The sequence below is a fragment of the Acanthisitta chloris genome, unplaced genomic scaffold (genome assembly GCF_000695815.1).
Source record: "Acanthisitta chloris isolate BGI_N310 unplaced genomic scaffold, ASM69581v1 scaffold2886, whole genome shotgun sequence".
Classification (NCBI taxonomy): domain Eukaryota; kingdom Metazoa; phylum Chordata; class Aves; order Passeriformes; family Acanthisittidae; genus Acanthisitta; species Acanthisitta chloris.
Genome location: NW_008676410.1, coordinates 194,513 through 214,497, shown reverse-complemented (window position 1 = coordinate 214,497; position 19,985 = coordinate 194,513). Strand labels below are relative to the sequence as shown.

Here is a 19,985-nt window from a genome sequence, read left to right as displayed (position 1 = left end):
TTTTTTTTTTTTTTTGTTTTGTTTTTTACTTACTTCGAAAATTGGGAATATTCAAAATACACTTTTACCCCACTTCATTCTTTCATTATTTACAAGTATATACAAGAAAAATGTAAGAGTTTATTTTCCTTTTTTTTTGTTGTTTATTTTTTTTTTTTTTTAATTTTAAATTTTGTATTAAAAAGCTCTGCTGGTTGTTTTACTGTTTGTTTTCATCATATGGATGTTCCATGTGAGGGCTCCATTGCTTCTGGAATGACTCCCCCCGGCACAGACTGGAATGACATTGGGATTGGGGTTTTCACGGGACTCTGACGAAATAGTCCTCCATTTGGTGACCTGTGTTTACACTGTATGGAGGGCATGGTGGCTGAGCTGCTCAGGGGCAGTGGCAGGTTGCTGCCAGAGGCAGCTGTGAGTGTCCTGCTGGCACCATGAGTTGTCTGTTCTGGTAAAAAGGTGGTGACAGAAAGTTGCGTGTTCTGGTATTCGCGTACCGGCTCCAGGGTCTGAGCTGGCTGCATGCCACCAATCTCCAAGGCTGAGATTTCAATGGATGCTGGAGAGATTTGCTTGTGTGCTATGTCTTCATCAATTAAACTGTTCATGCGTCTATGGACCTGCTCCAGATTCACTTCTTTGTCCTAGTAAGGAAGAAACCAGAACAATCAGTCCAAACACAATCTCCAATCCCATCTGGCCCCCCCTTCGTTTCCTTTGTGTCACTGGAGTTGCTGATCTCTCATGACATCACTTTGCTTTCACCTGTGCCTATGACAAACCTCGATGTTCACCCAGCATCTCCAGCTGAGAAACATGCTAAAGAAAACACCAACTCAATCTCAGCCTGCAGAAGCCCCTGATGTTGTCAATCTCACCCTCATTGGAGATAAACTGATCACTGTGGTTCAGCTGACAGGATCTGGCACCAGGGACCAGGACATCCCCAATGCCTTTAGCTCACCTTGTGTAATCCCAGAAAAAAGCATATGGCAGGCAAACAAGTGAGCTGGGAATACAAATTCCAGCAGGCAGCTCACCACCTTGTAACCACAAGACAGCTCACCACTGTCTCAGGTATTTGCAGTGCATTTTCTAATGAACACAGCAATGAAACATGTCAGTGAAAAAACCCTTACTTCAAGGTAGTTGCTTCATGTGTCTAAATCTACTGGCCAGGATTTGCAGTGGTAAATAATTCTTCCCTTCCCAGCAGGAAGCTCTGGGTCACCTGTATTACACAGAATATAGATCTACTGAAACAGCACTGAGAGACACCTATTCTGGGAACCCTGGGGAGGAAACCATGCATTTTTGTTTTGAACAGCTGCGTGGCCAGCTCTAAGCTGTCTGTCGCCTTGCCCCACCATCTGGAAAAAGTCTGTGGTCAGAGCTTGGGAAAGCAAAACTGGACTTTAGAAAATGCATGACCATCTTCTGAGAATGCGAAGGTTCCCAGAGCAGTCTCTTCATTCAAATTTCAGGACCACTTACTCAACATGTTTCAGCTTCCACGAGGAAGTACAGCAAAAGAAGTTGTCTTTTTTTAAAGCAGCTGTTTATCATCTCAGCGCAGCATCCAGGATGCTCCAGTTGGAAAGCAACAAAACTGGCAGGGTAAAGTCAACCACCAGGGATGCTGTATGACTGAATTTTAATAGCTAGCATTGTATTGCAAATAAAAAGGTATTATATAATTTCTCTACTTTTCATAAAGCACAGCTATGATCTGCAGTTGTACCTGATGCAAATGTAACATACAACAAAATAGCAGCAAAGCATCTATAAAACCCCAACATCCTGAGAACTGGAGAAATTCCCCAGTCTGAAAGCACCTTTAATTACATTAGTCAGCCAGCAAGATTCCAAGCTAGGAAGTAGGACTACAGGAAACTTTTGTGTTCCAGTAATCCCTGACTGACCAAGGTCAACATGTGGTTAGCTATTTTGTTAAACACAACACTAGCAGTTTTACTGATTAATCCCAAAATCTAGGCTCTGGGAACAGAGAAATACAAGGTGTCACTGCCACTCACTCCTGATAATCTTTTGGTGTTCAGGTGGAGCACAGAGAATTACAATATTATTCCAGTGGTATCCTCTGCTATACATCTATGCTTTCACCTGTACACTGACAAGTCAACACCAAAGTCCTTGATTCCAGTCAATGTCAACTACAGACTCAAATCTAAACTTGTGATTTAACAGCACTTCTACATTACTCAAGAACTATTGAATTTGCTGATCCCTGCATGGATTTGGAAATGAATTAGTGTTACATGATGTCGAGTCCAAACCTGTGTCCCTAGCTTAGGCTAAATCCATATTGATTTCAACCTGAGTACAACTGCTCCACAATTAAAGGGCTGAGCCACATGTTGCAAATTCTTTGCTAATCAGTAGAAAATGAATTCCTATTTCATTTACATCACAAATCCACCAAAATCCCAATGAAGCTCCCAGAAACCCTGGGGATATAATCTTCCTCAACAAAGAAACAAACTGTGTTTTAAAAAAATCCTGCTTTTTCAGCCAAATTCTCTAATCAGATATTTTTCAGTTAGACACTATCAATGGATAATAAATCAAAAATAAATAAAATTTTTGTCATAAGGCATCACACAACCCTTGATTAGATAACTCTGCAGCTGCATTAAGTCCTTCTTGCCAACAACCATACCTGTCCTGTCAGGCTCTTCATTCAATAGCTTAGACAACGCACTAAGCTGACGATAACTCAGAGGCTCTTTCATAAACTCTGTAGCTAGGTAAATTAAGAATTTGTGGTACAATGGCCAGAGGATTACATGGATTTAATTCACCATTTCCTTTGTTTCTCTTTCTTTAAGTAAAATTGTGGACTGAGGGCAAGTGTGAAAAAGGTTCTTGTTTCCTAGTGGACATAAGGACTTGACCTCCATGGGCAGGTTCCTTTTGCACAGATCACTTATGGCAAAGTTCTGCATGTCCACAAACTTCAGCTACCACCACATATGATACCATCTTTGCCTATGGAAGCTAACTCCCAGAAGCTCATTATCTAATGCTTCATTAGGTGCCCTGTGCTATTTCTTTCCTAAACAATGCTAGCTGTGATTTAGACTCCTAGGTTGGCATTATAGTTATCTGGGACCTGTATTCTTGTCAAACCACTTCTACAAAACAAGGAGAAATAAAAAAAAAAGAACTGAAGTTAGAGCTGAGCAAATACTAAACCAAATTTTCCTAAATGAGACTTTGGAGAAATGTTCATGACTCATTTACATTTTTCTGAGCTGTTGCCAAATACTAATGCCTTCTTCGGATCATTTCAAGTGAAAATATGCATCAACATTTTATTTGTATTTGAATTTTTTGATTGCAAGCACATCCTCAGTGAATTCCACCTGCTTTGCTACAGAACGAATATAATGTGCCTTGGATAAAGCCAAGCAAGAGGGAAAGGTAGGATTTCAGTAACTGCAACATGTAGCCATTAACTGTTTGCAGAGGAAAAATAAATTTGTGAACAAGGCAGACTCTTCATTTGGAGCATCTGTGCACAAAAGATCATAAAATTCAAAGCATGAATTAATCCTGGTTATATACTTAGCTTAGCCCTTTTAACATGAAAACATGAAGAACCACAGATGGGATGTTTATAACTGACATGTCCTGGTTCAGACCACAGGAGCTATTAAGGACCACGATATTTGGAATGTTCCCCTCCACTGGCCTTACAGGTCTTTTCTTCTACTCTGCACAGTCCTGCTGTGGGACAGCACTCCTCAGAAAATGGTGAATCCATAGTTGTTTTATGTTTTACAATACAAACTTATGTTTCACTGTGCTACAGTTTTCATTCCCAAGAAAAATAAAAATCAATTCCTGCACAGACACGTCACATTCTAACTACATCAGAACACTCTATGAAGTTAGTAGAGAAGTAAATGCTTGGGGTTTTTTAGAGGTAGGGGTGAAGATTTCATCTGCCTACTTCTTTTTCTTCAGCATTAAGGACAGTTTTCTGGCCTTATTAATATTAGAGAAAACTTTTTAAAGGCTTTCAAGAACCCAGAAATTCACATTACTCCTACTTTTCATTGTCAAAATAAAATGTTTGTAAAGGTTATGGAAAGCAACTCTGTCTCCAAGGAATAATAAAATCACATTTTTAAAGGTTCTTCCCTTTGTCTTATTAGATGAAGAACAGCTAAATAACTAAATGTCAAGCTTTGTAAAGAACTTTCTTAATGTTGAATGAATGATTCTTCAAATACTTAAAAAAACCCCTAAGATAAAAATCAGAAACCCTTGAAAAGATTAGTTTGTCATTACATACTATAAAACTGCTTTGAATGCCAAGATTTCCAGAACTGAAGGCTTTGGGATAGCTTTATGTGACAAGTGAAGCTTTCAGAATTTGTAAATTGTGTAAACCTAATCTTTCTTTTCTTTATTGTTCTCCTGGAAAATTCAGCAACAAAGCATATGTTACTGAAAACTAATAAGCTAAATGGGAAAAGGATTATTTGGTAATAAAGCCTGAAAAGTTATGGCATTTTGTTCCCTTGTCAACTCTGTGTTCTGCTTTATTTTTAATTCTATAATCTTCATTAAATATGAGTGATTTGTTATAATTTTAAGAACTTAGATCGCTTCTTTTTCATTTCCTGAGGCTTTTCCACCTTAATTGTGAAACAGCAATGTAACATTGTAAAAGATTTTCAAGCTTTCTGATGCTGTAATTGCTCTCTATTTGTGCATTCCTCTATTGTAAAAGTAATGAATTAAAATTAATAAATTATTACAAATTGATACACCAAGGCTTGGAGCTTTAGAGGCACCAGACCTTGCCTATGGATGAAAAACCAGAATCCATGATAGTTTGTGGATAGTGTGCTGGTTTTGTAGTGCAGAGCCCTCCCTTACCCAAAGGACTGTCAAGGGAAGCCTTACATGCTTCTCTTCACAAAGCTTCCTGGCATCAGCTCCACTTAGCCTCACTTAGGTCTCTTCAAGAGCTAAATGAATGAGCTCCAAACTTAATACCTCAGTGTCTGTGACAGACACATCTCCAAAGGTTGCTTCTCTTTCTTTTTTTGCACTTAATATACAAAACTTAGTTAATTATGTCACATCTCAGATGTTTCATGCCAATTCAACTTCACTTTTCATCTATAACGACACTGGATAAATGTATATGCTTGTGTTGCCAGAAGGAGATATATAAGATTTTTCCTTTGTAGCTTCATAATTCTATTTTCAATATTAATGTTGTACTCCAAGCAGATCAGTTGAAGAAATTAATCAGTGAAGGGAGGAAACATGTAAGGAAAATGAATTATGCACACAGGCTTATCCTCTGCAAGCTTAAGGAAAACAGCTAACTAAACATTGCTCCTGGTCAGGAAATTATCTTATTCATAAATACCAACTGAAATGTCATTCTTCCCCAAGGAGGTTTAGTTCTGGAAGGGTGATTGAAGGGCATGTTTCTGATACAACCCAAGCACTTCATCATGATCAACAACAGGTTAAATGGCTTATGCCTGACACCAGAAGCACACCCTGGCAACTGCTGGAGTGGATTTGAAGGATGTTCCCCAGAATTATCTGGGAATGACTAAACCTGCATGACCACACCTGCAAGAAACTATGACTCCCTTTCAGGACTAACCAAATTTGGCTTTATGACACAAAGAGAAATGATGGCAAGATATAAATGCAGATAAGATAATTTACAGAGTAATCAGTATTTTTTTCCTAACTGATTTTATGTGACTTTTGACAGTGGGTTCTAAAAAAATCCTATGGGCAGCCATACTGAAAGAATATGAAACTCCTTTGGTGGTTTGGAGTCAGTAAACATGACCAAATTCAAGAGACATATCACTGAGTGTTGGAAATAGAGCTCCTAGCTGATGTTTTCAGGAAATTGATTACATCACTCTAAACACAATTAATTAAAAGGTAATACTGCTCAGCTGACAGACTTGCAATGCTTGGGATTTTCCAAAGGGAAGATTTTTGAGAAAAACATTTTTATAAAACACCATGTTGTCCTCTTGTACTTACTTGTGATTTCTTTGAGCTTATCACAAAGTTCAAAATAAGTCACTTGAAGATATAAAAATGCTACAAACTGATGAAGCAGTTACAGTAAGGCAAAAAAGGGAGACACCTGATAAGGAAGGTCAAATATCTGCAGAAATTCGTTGCTAAAACTATGTCAAGACTGTGGTAAGTTGCATCTGCATCCCACATAATGCAAATAAAAGCACATTAGACTGGAGAATAAGAAGATTGATGGCCCTGACCCTAAAAGGACTAAAAATTCAGAAATGTAGCCAATATGGGCAGACAGGCTCATACAGGGAGGGACTAGCATCAATGTGTCAATACCTAGCAGTCAGGTGCCAATAACTGTGCCAGGAATTAAAAGCCTGTTAATGCAGTTCTTAATAGGCCTTGGGAGATATGCAGGAAATAATGCTTTTAAAGTAATATAGTCTTAATCATCAATCATGGCACATTTCTGGTTTGTTTGTTTGTTTGTGTCTTGGGTGACAACATGAAGGATTATCTTTTGGTGAGGGGAATGAAACCAAGACATAAATGCTAATAGATTTTCCTTCTGTGAGTGATTTGAAAAAAATAAGACAATTTTGTGATTAAGACTGGTGTTGAAAATTTGAGTCAAACCCCAGCCTCAGACAGACATTTCCTCTTCTGGCCTTGACCAGGCTACTTGCTGGTCTCTCTCCCATCCATATAAAAGCCCTCTTGACTCATATATGCTAAAAAATCCAAGTATCAGAGGTCATGAGACACAGATGATGGAAGGCACACGTACCCAGCTATGCAGAAAGGAAGTCTCATGCACAGACAGGCACAACATGTAAGTGAGAAACAAAGCAGAGAAATAAAACTGAAACAGTGAAGTTTCCATGCTCAGGTACCCACAGGCTATTCTCTTCTTAGTTCAGTGTCAAAACACACAGCTCCACCCAGCTATCAGTTTCTGTCTGTGGGGTTTCAATCAGTGTGGACTCAAACATTTAACTTGTTAAGGAGAAATAAAGCAGAAGCAGCTCTGCATATGTACAATTGTTTAAGGTAATTTTGAAATCTTGTATTCACCCAGGGTCATTATCATTACTTGCAGCAACAGCTACTGCATATACAAAGCTGTAATTTTAATTTATTCCAGGAGGCTCTGACAGACTGGCAAAACCAGGCTTAATTGGCTTGCTTGAGAAGAAAAAGCAGTGATGATATATGTAATAGATGTGCTGCAAAACAATGACAACACAGTATGGTGTTAGATTAATACAAATAACTCCTTTTAATATGACTCAGTTTGCCACACTCATTATTCTAGAGATTCTGCAGTCGACAATGCAGTGAAATGCAGACAGATGCATAAACAGATGCAGTGATGATGTATGTTTGCTGTCATTAATTTAACACAGGCAACTGACCTAATCAAATAGCACTTAATGGTACACAAAATTTGCTGAGTGGTTTCTGAGTGTACTCTGCTATATGCTGCTATGACCATAACAGTATCTTTTAGAGAAACTTGTAGAGAAGCACCTCAAGAGTCTACTTGAAAAACTGCTTTTATAAATAGGCCAAATTCTTCAGCTTCTGCTCTTAGAAGTGGAAACTATACCATGTATTTTAAATTAGCAATTAACTAAGTTATCATCCATAAAACAGCTGTTAGAAGAATGCACTGGTACTGACATCAGGTGAGGTCCAGTAGGCTGTTATCTAATTGGAATACAAGAAAGGAAAGAGTTTTATAATATCCTAATTTCATTCATTGTGTAATCATCTGCAAAGAAACAAAACTTCAAAACAAAAATTATGTACAAGAGGCCACCTTATGCACTAGGTGATGCTCTCCTTCACCAGAGAGCACAAATTCATTTATGAGGAGACAGTAATTTTCTTTTCCCTTCTAAGTAAACCTGAAAAAAAAGTGAGAAATAATAGAATACCACAAAGATGATGTTAATATGATAGAAAATTGTTTCAAATATATTGCCAAAGGTTATTCCCACCTACCCACAGCCAGAATAGAGGTGAAATTAGAAAACTATTACCAAATGCCTAGAGATCAAAAAATAATAGTGACTTGCTACAGAACTGCTGTAGGTAGCAAGGATCTTCATGAAGCAGTTCATGTCTTTCCACACTTGCATTGTCCTCCTTACCCATATTGGATTTATCCAACCTGAAATCACATCTAACCAGGGATCTAATGCTTAAAGTGCTGTAACTGCCCCATAGTTCCTGCCTGTGAGTCATGTCCAGAAACGCACCAGACAGTGAACTCCCCGTTCCTGCCTGTGAGTCATGTCCAGAAATGCACCAGACAGTGAGCAGGTCATTGAGGATGATGACACACACCAACCTAAACCAGCTAAACCTCTTTGTTTTGTTTTTCTTCGACTGCATCCACCGTGTGAATAAATACCCAGGACACAACTGGTAGGAGAAGCATCTGACATTAGGTGACAGCAGGTAGCCCCACAGTTTCCTGCAGTGATCTGCTCCCACATTCACCATGATCCATTAACTAAGTGCAATCACCGAGAAACACTGTCTAGTCCTCACAACTCACAGCAGATTCAAACCTGCAAGGCAAGAGGCTGTGATAGGATTTCCATTTGCTACTCAATACGAAAGGAGACATTCAGCCTCGTGCTGAGATGTTCAAGCTTTAAAATCCTTACCAACCTTGGTTCACAAACTGGTAGCCCAACTACAAAGAAAATCAATGACTGGTTCACATTATACAGATGTTTCCACAGTCTTTATGAGGTTAAAAATAAACAGTGAATGCAAAGAGAATGCAAAGAAACATTTTTCAATACAAGCAGCAAAATGCAGTACAGAATGAGTGCTGGTTGATGAGCATGCCAATGTCTCTGCAAAGGAACTCTTTTAGGGGAAAGGAGAACTTGCAATTGGAGAAACCTTTACTGTGTACACACTGTATATAGTGTAGTTAGAGGCACTTCCAACAACACAAAGGTTAGGTTCAAGGGAATTTCCAGGGAGAGGTAAAGATGAGGAGAAAACTAGCAGGGATTCATCTGTGCAGGCATTTTTAACAACAAACCAATTATCTGTATGTTTGTTATAAATTCTCACCATGGTTCTGAGGCCCAACCTGACATCATTGGCCATCTCCAGAGAGAAAGGGAAAGGAAGATGTGGAGAGAAAAAAAAAGGATCAAGATAGTGAGGCTAATAATGTAATTAATATTTCTCTCTTTTTAGCAAACATATTCTTATTATTTCTTATACTTCTGGTCTGAAATAGCAAATTCTAGACACTGCAACAAAAGAGGATGGCTCTCTAGAGGGTGGTGTTTTCAGAATTCAACTACATCTAAAATTACCCTGTGAGCCAACAGATTACCCTTTTATGAAGTAAAAATTAAATTCATGATGGTTCTGTTCCAAAACTCACTAAAAATTAATGGATTCTTTACATTGCTTTACACAGCTTTTAAATCCCAAATTATTATCTAGTCCATAAGGGATGTAATTTTTCACTCTAGTGAGCCCAAAGCAAAGTAATGCTACCCTTTAACAGTCTGATTTACTCTACTGGAGCATCAGGCATAACAGATTGCTCCTTCTTCACCATTCCAGTCTAGTCAAATCCAAATCTCAAAAGTTCCCATTTTTTCCTATTATGCCAAGAGTAGAAGAGAGAGTTGGTACAGGAGACAAAGAATTGTTTCTACAACCTGTTTAATGCCCAGTGATAGCTGCCTTACAAAATCTCTCCTCTTCACTCCAGCTATGTGAAAGTCTTACAAAACTTACTCCTGACTATTAGGCACGAGTGTTTTAATTGAAAATTGAATTTTGAGAAGGTTTCTGCACCCTCATTCAGGTCCATATTTTGAAAATTGCCCAAGGTCCTACTTTGACATAAGAAAAGACATGACCAGCCAAAATTGCTCAGCATAATAAATATCTCACCACCAGTTTCCCACAACAGAGTTCTTGCATATTGAATAGTTCTTAAGAAATAGCACTTGGTATACTGAGTGAGTCCAAGTAGCTGTTTTCTACATATATGCTTATAAATATGGTTCTGAACTTACAGAAAATAATACACAAACCATTGATTATTTGAAAAAAAATATTTTCCACAGTATTGATATCTGTGATTCCTTAATATTTTGCTAATATTGGCAACAGGTTATTTGAGGTACTATGAAATTATTTAAATTCAATGGACAAATAGATTTATATATTGCATGTTAGTATTATTTTATGGCAAGGTCAATTTTCAGCAAATAACTTCAACAGACATGTAACCTCCAGTTTCTGCTTTATACATGTTGGTTTCAAAGCAATAGAAGTTTGATCCTACACCACTTAAAGGAATGGAAGTGTTTTGGTGATATGGGTGAAATCAGGATCAAACTCTTGTTTAATATTATGTACATGTTTAAATGCTTAGTCAGATCAACAACTAAGGCATTTTACAAACCACAAAAATGTAGAAGAAAATTGAGAAAAAGTCACATTTTATGTTTTTTTTTATTTTAAACTTTTACTAATTTCATTGTTTTACACCCCCTGCAAAAAGTCAACTTTCAAATACCACTGTAGGCTGAGATAAAGCATACAAAAATTAGCTCTGTAAACATTGTGCAAAGAATCTAAAAGAATCTGACACATTAAGGCTCCAATTCAGTAAAATACATAAGCTCATGCCAAGCACATGAGTAGCCACAGAAATTCCCTGGGATAGGTGCTATAATGCAAATTAACAAGTACTTAAACTCATTACCAAACTGAAACTTTAAACAGGTTATTTCTTTTTGATTTCCCTGCATGGCAACAATCATTTTTTAAGCTTATTTCTCTTCAATATTATCCCACTCTTAAGGTTCAGGCCTAGTAAATCCAGATTATATCCCTAAGAATCCCATTAGTGGGGTTTTCTTATATGACTGAGAGAAAAATTAAACCAAAGACAAAAATCCCTTCCTTGCAGCTAGGGAAATATGCTTGTAGCAAACTCAATTGTTTCAACACTGCTTTCGGCAGCAGAAGACTGAGCCCAGTGTCATTAATCATGGGATGACATGTCACTTTTAAATCCATTACAGCCTTGACCAAAACCTAAGGTGATCAATAGCAAGGGTTGACTGATTTCATTGGATTCTGGATGTGCACACTGCCTGTGACCAGATATTACAGGATATCTGCTTCACTGCTAGGCACTTCCAAAGACAAAATCTTGTTTCTTCACTCATGTAAAAAGCCAACATTGAGTTAGTTAAGTTGCCCTTCCAGCTATTATCAGTTTCTGTACAAGGTAACTTATATATTATATACTCATTTCTTTTTTTTCTCTTTAGCTGATTCGTCCAGCTTATATTTTATTATCAAACAACATTAAACTTTGCATTCTGGCATGACTGATTCCTAACAGCACTTTGCTGATTTAAAAATGCTAGTTAAAGGAAGTTTCTCAGCTTATTATATTCAAAGCTAGTTTGAAACTGAATTTCTAGATGGCATTAAGATGCATTATTTTGCCAGTGTTTGCATGATTTATTTTCCCCAAAAAACTTTATTTATTCTTAGAAAAGTAGAATACAATACAGTGGTACAAACAAATGATAATTTATATGCAACTGAGCAAAAAAATGTACAAAGATTTCAGACATGTCATTAAAATACAGAAAAAAATAATTTAAAATAAAAACAAGATAAAATATAGAGGACATGCAATGAAGGGAAAATAGAATATCGGTTTGATGAGCTCATGTTTCCTTTCACTCTCAAAAGGAACCATCCTGGGGGGAATCAAATTGTCAGATAAAAAGATAACACCACAAAGGAGACAAGGGAAGTGAAGTGACAAAGAAAAAGACAAGGAAAGTGAAAATAATGGTGAAAGCATAAGACACTTTAATAATAAAAAACAACACTGCTGACACCATGCTGAAGGTACAGAAGCCTCAATTGCCATGGAGCAATATCTGGTTGGAGACCTGAAGTGAGATGAATATGATGCAAATCACAATTCTTAGCGGTGACAAATTTTAATCCATTGGACTTAATGTCTGCTAGCTTGTATTTCCATTTCTAAGGATGGGTTTCTGGGTTTCATGGTCTTCTAATACCAGAGGAGAGTCTTAGTGGGTAACTTTCATGACTGCTACAGGTAGAAATATGGATTTTTGAGGTAGGCTGGAATTTGCATGTCATTGGACATGGAAACAAGGGAACTTAAGGCAGATCACACAAGGCTGCCCTGGCCAAAAATACAGGTTTTCTTTCTTTTGTCCTGCATACTGCCAAGATATTTGGAATAATTTTTAGAGCAATCTAATCCTATAGAGTTTGCAGAGTCTAGACTTTTTGAGATTCAATAATATTTAAAGCATTATTAAACTGGGAGTAGCAGGAAACAGGAATTATAAGAGTTGTTACTCGTATACAAGTCTGTTCCCCCTCTGGACAGTACCTGAATTGCTGCCCCTTTGCAAGAATTTCAAAATAAAATATAAGAACAGAAAAGTGAAAAGAGTCTACTGAATCAAATGATTTTGCAGAAGCACGAGAAAGTTAGGAAATCACAAACCAAGCCATGAAGACTATGATTGTTAATGAATTATAAATTTGAAACAAGTTAAGAGACAATGACTAGTAGCAAGTCAGGAGGTGGAAAACTATGCTATTCCTTAACCAATAAAACCTCAAAATACTCATCTATTACACATTTACAAACACACTGGGTATGGTTTCTGAAACACCCACATTGCTAGGAATAGCACAGCTGTTTGGAAAAACTAGATTTCTGATTTATCATGTATATTATCTGAACAAAGAGAGAATCAAACCAGGAATTTCTTGAGGTCATTCTAACATCATCTTTCAAGAGCTACATTAACTATAAGTGAATCAATACCATCTTTATGAGAGATGAAACAAGAATCAGTTCCCGGCAAAAAAAAAATTAAAAAAATCATCCTATATAAGTGACTAACTTATATATAAGTGTGGGGTTGCCTGTTTATTTCTTCTTAGTGAATACATCTCATGCACAGTGAAAAATATGGGAATTCAACTTTCTTTCCATGAATAGTAAGATATTTTATCCTTGCTTATAAATTTCCATTGTTTTGTAGTATGAGGATGAACTAGGAATGTTTTCTTAATAGTTCTGAAGACAGCTTAGGATATTTTATCCTTGCTTATAAATTTCCGTTGTATTGTAGTATGAAGATGAACTAGGAATGTTTTCTTCATAGTTCTAAAGACAGCTTAAAGGTAATAATCTTAAAGGGGAATAGCACATCACACTAAGACATAGCTGATAGAGCACAGAGGATGCTGGGGAGGCCACTGCAGTGAGCAGCTTGATCATAATGACAGTGAAGATGTCAAAATTGTCTGTCAGCTTGTCAAATGGAATAAAAGATACCAACAATCTGATGATGTGGCAAAGCCCTTGGCAGTTAAATGATCCAAATTACATTATAGCTTACTGAAATTGTGAAACAAATGCATAGGACTAATTAAAAAAAATCCAGAGATAATTAGTGAAAGCTCAATATTTTTATGGTACTAGGTTTTAATAACTTTATCAGATTGCTTAGTTATTTAAAAGGGGCACAGAGTGACTGAACAGAGACTCTAGAAAATGTACTAATTTTTTACAACTCCCAACTTTTCTCAAGCTTATCAAAGTCAAATGACTAGGTATCAGTATCGCAGGCTCAGACGTAGCTGTGTAAATTCAAGATTTTAACACACAGAGATCGATGTGTGAGCTGGCTAAATCTCCCTGTGGGTATAGGATGGCTGGGTCTTAACACTTAGGAGAGGGTGATTATAAATTCCAGAAAATCTGTTTTTAAATAGATGACCAAGTATAAGACTTTCTGAATCAGAAATTAGTAAGGGCATTTTAACGTTGCCAGATATCTTTTCAAATGTAAGACATTACAAACTCAAGTTCTCGTCGAAGAAATGTGGCATGGTGTTACATCTATAAATTTTTTCCTGACGTTGGATCTAATATTTCTTTTGTTAATCTGATAAGAATGAAATTTAGAATTAATAGGGATAACATTAAGATTTGTACAGCAGAACTCATTAGAAACAGTTTTACAAACCTGCTTCAAATTGAATAAAAATATCTTGTATCAACATCCTGAGTGAAGATCAACCCAGCCTTCACTTTTCTAGCAAGAAATGTCACTATTCCTTGGATGATACAACTGTGAACCAAAGGCAACCATGTCTATGGGAAAACAAAGGAAATTCATCTTTCCTCGAGGTTTATCTTAATGAATTGACTTAATAGTTAGAAACAATACCATTTTTTTTAATTTTGTGGGGCAGAGTCTCTTCATATGCCATCAATGTAAAAATTACTCCAATTGGAAGCATTCTCCACCTGAAATGCCTCTTCCTATAAAGTCAATACAAATACAGATCAAGTTGATGGGAAAGTCAAAGTTATGTTGTCAGGTTTCAAAAGGGAGGCTTCCTGCACCTCCCAGGTACATAGTTAACACTACATTTTTCACACTCTTTGTAATTAAGAGCTGTGATTTATACCATGAAGACATATGAGTCCTTGAACACTAATGTATTGGCTCAGGTTAACCTCCACAAAAGCCTAAGAAATTCAAAGTGGAAAAAGAAAAGACAACAATCTGGCAAAAACCAGCACCTTAATGTCAGCTGAAAACATTTCTCCAATGCTAATGAAGGCTGTGCATATTCTTCTAGCCATGGACTTCACAGACCCTCAACATACTAAATCAGAGTCTGAAAAATGCTTTCTCTGTCTCTCCAGCAAGCTGCACTCTGTCCAACTCTCATAAATCTGCCATAGCAGACACACATCCATCTTCCCAACATCTCTTTTTTTTTGAGCAGGCAATTAATGATGTGATACACCTACCACATGGGTCATGCCAAACAGAGAATGTTACACAAGGGCTCCACAAGTCATGACAACTCCTCAGTCGATTCTGATTCCACTATAATTTTCTACAATGGTTTGATAAAGCTTCTAACAGGGTCAGGGTCACAGAAGCAAAATGTTGCCACCTTTTCCTTCATCTCATAGGTGACACCAAATTCTAATCTTGGACTACAAGAAAATCAGCCTCTTCTGTGACCCTCCACGAGCTATGCACTTTACAGAAGAAAACGTCTGGCAGACAACCCAGTTCCCACCATTTTTAGGTGATATCACAACACCTGTGTTTTGCCAAAGCCTTCCCAAAAGCAGAAGAAAATCAGCAGCATGACTTGAGTTTGCAGCTGTTACTGAACTAATGACTTGGCTGGAATACCAGATGCAGCTAAGAGGCAGATTTTAATGTTCTGTGTATGCTGTGCATGCAGTAGCTCTGTCATTATGGCTCTTGCTGTAGAAATGCAGGGTAACACACAGTGGTAGAAATGTGGTATCCTGAACATGCTACTCCTGGAGATCAAATCTTCATTGTGCTTTTGGTCCCCTACACCATGCCTAGCCACTGCTCCTGCTTCAAGCTGTGGAGTACCCACAACTCCACACTCCCTTCAACCCTGGATCCTGTCCTTCCCAATGTTTTGAAACTTGGTTCTTCTAAACACATCAAAAACCTTCAACCCATGTATGTCATCTCTTCTGAAACTTGTTTTCGTACTTAATTGCAGTAGCCATCAACCATCCTACTTCAATCACCCCTTGCTGGTAGCACATAAACAAAATAGCTTAGACCACTCATCTACCAGGAAATATCTGGTATATTTGTTTGCTAATGTAGTTGAGTGGGTGTTGTGGTCACTGTGATCAGAACCCTCAGTGCCTGGTCTGCAACAGGGTCACAGCTTAGATTGCAACAGCAGTGAGGCTGTGTCATATCTAGGCAGAGGGTTCCTAAGATCCTGTCCATGGCACTGGGCAGCAGTTGCCCTTCCATCCACCTGCTCTCACCTGATCCAAAGGTGCCTCTAGCTGCCTAACTTTCATTGCATGCAGCTGTCCCTTCAGAGACCCCTCATTCCATCCTGCCTGCCTAGCTTACCCTCCATATGATTTCCTCTTGGCCATCTCAGCTCAGCCCTGTGCCCTCTCCTTGGGAACATGCACTTTCTCATTCAACTTTAACACCTGCTTGTGCCAGGGCTCCCACTGATGCTGTTCCCCCTCTCAGCAGCACCCACATCACTGGTCTTTCTGGAACCTATGTGCTGTGCCTGAGTTTAATTTGCCTCCCTAACCCAGCCTGGTTGTGCTCTGAGGGCAGACCCCATGCACAGTGATCCTCCCAAGCACAGCTGTATCATGTGAGAAACTTCAGTATACTTTAAAACACAGAAGCTTAAAAATAGTCCATTGTTTGTCACAGAAACTGCAAAAGAGCAGTGCAGATGTACAGAGCAACCCTGATTGAGAATGCACTGGAAGGAAAGGGGAGAAGGAGAAGGATGGGAAAGGGAGAAAACATGGAGTTGGGTAGGCAGGGATCTGTAATAATCCTTCTTACAGTTATAAAAAGAGGAATGAAGGGGACAAGGAAAAAAATAAAATACTTAAACTCAGGAAGACAGATCCTTTTTCAGCAATGGAAACTGAGTATTTAAAACTCCTTGCAATAAAAGAATGAATTATTTCACCTTAGCTATATGAAACTGCCTTTGGGTCACATTCTCATCTCACCCTACAAAAATACACAAAGGGGAGTCCCTGAGTGTAGAGGGGAACACACTGCATAGTCTGGCCAGATGAGTGCTTGTGCACACGCAGCATGAGGACACTTCAGACAACATCTCTGCCCCTTGCCCTGCAAGGTGTTCATAGTGGGCAGTGAACCACCTACTGCTAGGGTTTAGGCCTTCAATGCTAACGTGGGGAAACCTTTGGGGTTACAACAGAAGCAACTTCTGCAAGGCAGCAGGGCAAAATCATAGGATCATAGAGCAGTTTGGGTTGGAAGAGATCTCAGATCCTTGAGTTCCATCCAACTCCTCTGCCATGGGCAGGGATGCCATCCACTAGACCAGGTTGCCAATTTGCCAAAATTGCTTACAGGTGATAGGTATGTCAGTTAGTCTAGTACTCCTGCAACTTGAGAAACATAGATTAGAATTGATGGCTTACGTGCTATTTTCCAGCTGTAGTGCAGCTCACTGCTACTATTTGCTTGTAACATCTGTTCCAAGAAGAAAGCACCTACAAATGCCTCAGTGTCTCCAAAATTACAAGAGGTTAGTTTGTTAAACATTTAATCTATGTAAAGAAATATAGGCTTCATGCAAGATAGATCTGAGTATGGACTGTTTATTCTATCATTGCTAACTATTACTTGCTGCTATGCATGAAAAATTCAAACCCAAGAATTTTTCAGATGTGTTTTCCCAGCTAAAACATGTTATATGAAGGTCAGATGCAGGTTAAACTCAGAGTCTCCTACTTTTAGAAAGAAAACTGACTTCAAAAGATAGGAAACATTTAAACAGTGTCACGGCAATATGGCTTATTCAATTATTAACTAGCTGGTTTATTTTTAATTGCTCATGTACCTCTTCAAACTCAGCCTAGGTCAGCCATGAAGGAAAGCAGCTACCAGACAGCTGGCAGCTGCACAGTCTGTGCAGGGTGGGCATGGTTCTCACAGCCAATGGATGGGGTCTCAGATCAGAGAAAACATTACCACAGATGGCACAACTGGGTGCCTGTGACTGGTCTCCCCATCACCCACAGCAGAGTGGCCAAGTGCATGTTTCTGAACTACTCTCTTACCCCTAAAGGTGGTCTCTCCAGGTCAGGGTTGAGGCACATTGGTGGGGCAATGTGGGGAAGTTTGCACTGCTGCTGCCCATGCTGTATCTGCTCTATAAATAAATAGAGGACTTTAGTCTCCAGGGCTGTCAGTTTGGCACCTTCCATGTGCACAAAACACACATTTGTTGGGTTTTTTTTATTTGCTAAGAAACAACCACCCAAAAAGTTATATGCAAAGCTTAGTATGGCGGATCAAAAAAAAATAATCAAATTTATTGTATGAGAGTACCTAAAATCTCTCAACTTCCACTCACTCTTTCTCTTGTGTTTTCTACTTTTAATTGTGATAAGAATAAAAGTTATGGACCTCTTTCGGTGTTTCTTGATGACAACGGTTGCTGTTCCACCACAACTCCAATGCTGCCACCAAGCAAGCAAGAAGAAGGCCTATTGCTAAAATGCAGAAAACGCCTGCAAAACTGTGAAGCTTGAGTGCCTTCCCATCTGTCTGTGCATTGGTATGGCTATTCAGGTCACAACGTCCCATCCGTGGCCACCATTTCTGTTTAAGAACATCCAAATCTCCACTTTCTTGCAACTCAAGGATCCTACAGAAATTTCAAAAGACAAGTATTATTTTCAATGTTATGTTTCACAGTTTTTTTGTCTTTTCTGTATGCTGCACAACTCTTAAATCTACCATCCCACAGTTCAAAATTCTACCCTGCCACCACCACAGTGCAGCATTCTTCATCTGAAACTCCATTATGCTAAGATTTCTTTCTACTCACAGCAACAGGTAAACTCCACTGGATAACTTTAGGAAAAGAGACTGTCAAAAATTCCACTGCAATGCAAGCAGCATTTCCAAGGGAAATGACCATATTCCATTAATCATGCCTGGTCTGGCTACATTCAGCTGCAACAGCTGGTCCCACTAGTGAAATGCTCAACCCACTCCACTGCTGCTCTCCCACAATAATTTCAAAACCATGTGAGGCTAAACATGCTACTATTTGTGTGCCACTTAATACAAATCTGTTTAAGCAGCAACCAACTCATTTATTTCAGCAAATGTAGTTTATTTAAAAGGATTTTACTTCAATGCTGTTACTTAATGCCTGAATTACTGTGTTAACAGTTGCTAATTAATCATTGTTTTGTCTCTTGTGAAGTGTCCCTTCTCTGCATGAATGATTCATTTTGGATTTGGTTTGATAACTGTTTTAGCTGTTTACTAACAATCTGTTCTCTTGAGGCAGCTTTGTCTCTAGTTATGCAGCTGGAGTTTTGCTCCTTTTTATAAAGAAAAGAACAAGATGAAGAAATCTTGCTTCAACTCCCTGCCTGGAGCAGAGCACCCGCTCACATTCTGCTAAAGCCACACATGCCTGCACAACTGCATGTCTTCATTTCAGAGTGTGCATTCACATGGAAAAGTATTCCTAGCTGATAGCTCAGAGATCACTAAATGGCATAGTTTTATGATCTTGTGGTTTTAGCAGTGCCATGCAATACTTGGCAATTCTTGTTTTTCTATCTCTCCACCTCAAAGGACAAATCAAGCCATTACTACTGGCTTAATGCAAGGAGCAACATTGCTTCAGAGCCTGCAAATTGTAGCATGAATCAAAGATCTCTCTTCAGTCTGTCTTCTAGCTCATATAAAGCTCTGAGCACATCAGTCCTTTCTGCCAGAGGCAGTGCTGCCTGAAGGTGTGAGGCCACACATCACCTCTGGTCCTCCCAAACCAGATGCACACGGAGCAGAAGTAGCAGCTCTGTTGGAGCCTGAACTCATAACCTCTCTGCTGTCATTTATTCACTATCCTTTATTAATTAAATGCCAAAATCAATGAGAACCAGAAATGATTGCTGGTTGTAGAGAGGAATCCTATAAAAAGAGCTTTGTTTCAGCTTACCTCTGGGAGAAAACATCTCTGTAGGGACTTCCATGCTGGAGAGCTATCCCATATCCTTTGCTGCTGATGCTGTTTCCAATGACTGTCACAGAGCATTCATCATCTGTCAGTGCAGCATATTCCACCACTGTCACATCCCACAGGAAAGCATAGTTTCCTTTCTTTGCCTGTAAATACAGCATGAACACGACACAATCTAAACTAAACTGCATTTCTAGGTAGGACAAAATCCAAGCCAACAAACAAATCTAGATCTTGTCATTATTCCTTGGTAGGATTTCATTAGATCACCTCCA

General features: G+C 38.6%; 1 protein-coding gene across 1 annotated transcript in view; it reads right to left on the bottom strand.

The window, feature by feature from the left end:
* Nucleotides 1–215: 215 nt before the first annotated feature.
* The window catches only part of GRID1 (glutamate receptor, ionotropic, delta 1), a 113,067-nt gene continuing 93,297 nt past the window's right edge, over nt 216–19,985 (bottom strand). The window contains exons 10-12 of the mRNA XM_009076122.1: nt 19,690–19,856; nt 18,135–18,375; nt 216–644 (exon numbers count right to left, since the gene is read on the bottom strand). Coding sequence (XP_009074370.1) covers nt 216–644; nt 18,135–18,375; nt 19,690–19,856 — 837 coding nt within the window. The remainder of the gene's footprint in view (nt 645–18,134; nt 18,376–19,689; nt 19,857–19,985) is intronic.